Source organism: Gekko japonicus, unplaced genomic scaffold (assembly GCF_001447785.1).
Source record: "Gekko japonicus isolate JY-2015 unplaced genomic scaffold, Gekko_japonicus_V1.1 scaffold795, whole genome shotgun sequence".
Lineage (NCBI taxonomy): Eukaryota > Metazoa > Chordata > Lepidosauria > Squamata > Gekkonidae > Gekko > Gekko japonicus.
In genome coordinates, this window is record NW_015171527.1 from 586,046 (window position 1) to 586,495 (window position 450).

Here is a 450-nt window from a genome sequence, read left to right on the forward strand (position 1 = left end):
TCTCTCCCGTCCTCTCCCTCCTCGCCCTTCTCCTCTCTCTCTCTCTCTCCCGGCCGCTCTCTCGCTCGATCTCTGCTCCTTCTTTCCCGCCTATCCCGCTCCGGCATTCCCGTCCCTCTCCGCTGAGGAAGCTCCGTGGCGCCTTTCTCCTTCCCAGGGCTGCTGTTGCTGCGGCGGCGGCGGCGGCGCCTCCCCTCACCCCCTTCCCTTTCTCTCGCTCGCTCTCCCGAGTGTCAAAACTTTGTTTGGGCGGCGGCGGCGGCGGCAGGACGGGGCTGAGGCGGGAGGCCGGGCTGAGGCAGGCGGGGGGGTGTGGGGAGCGGCCTCCTGTCCTGGCCGCCTCCGCCACGGGACCCCGCCGCACCATGCCTCAGCTACAGTCGCCCGGCGGCGGCAGCAGTAGCGGCAGCGGGGCGGGCGGCGGCGACGACTTGGGCGCCCCGGACGAGC

At 72.2% G+C, this 450-nt stretch overlaps 1 protein-coding gene across 1 annotated transcript in view; it reads left to right on the forward strand.

The window, feature by feature from the left end:
- Window positions 1-365: 365 nt before the first annotated feature.
- TCF7L1 (transcription factor 7-like 1 (T-cell specific, HMG-box)) overlaps window positions 366-450 on the forward strand; it is a 130,461-nt gene continuing 130,376 nt past the window's right edge. Inside the window, exon 1 of the mRNA XM_015419506.1 lies at window positions 366-437. Within this exon, the coding sequence (XP_015274992.1) occupies window positions 366-437 (72 nt within the window). The remainder of the gene's footprint in view (window positions 438-450) is intronic.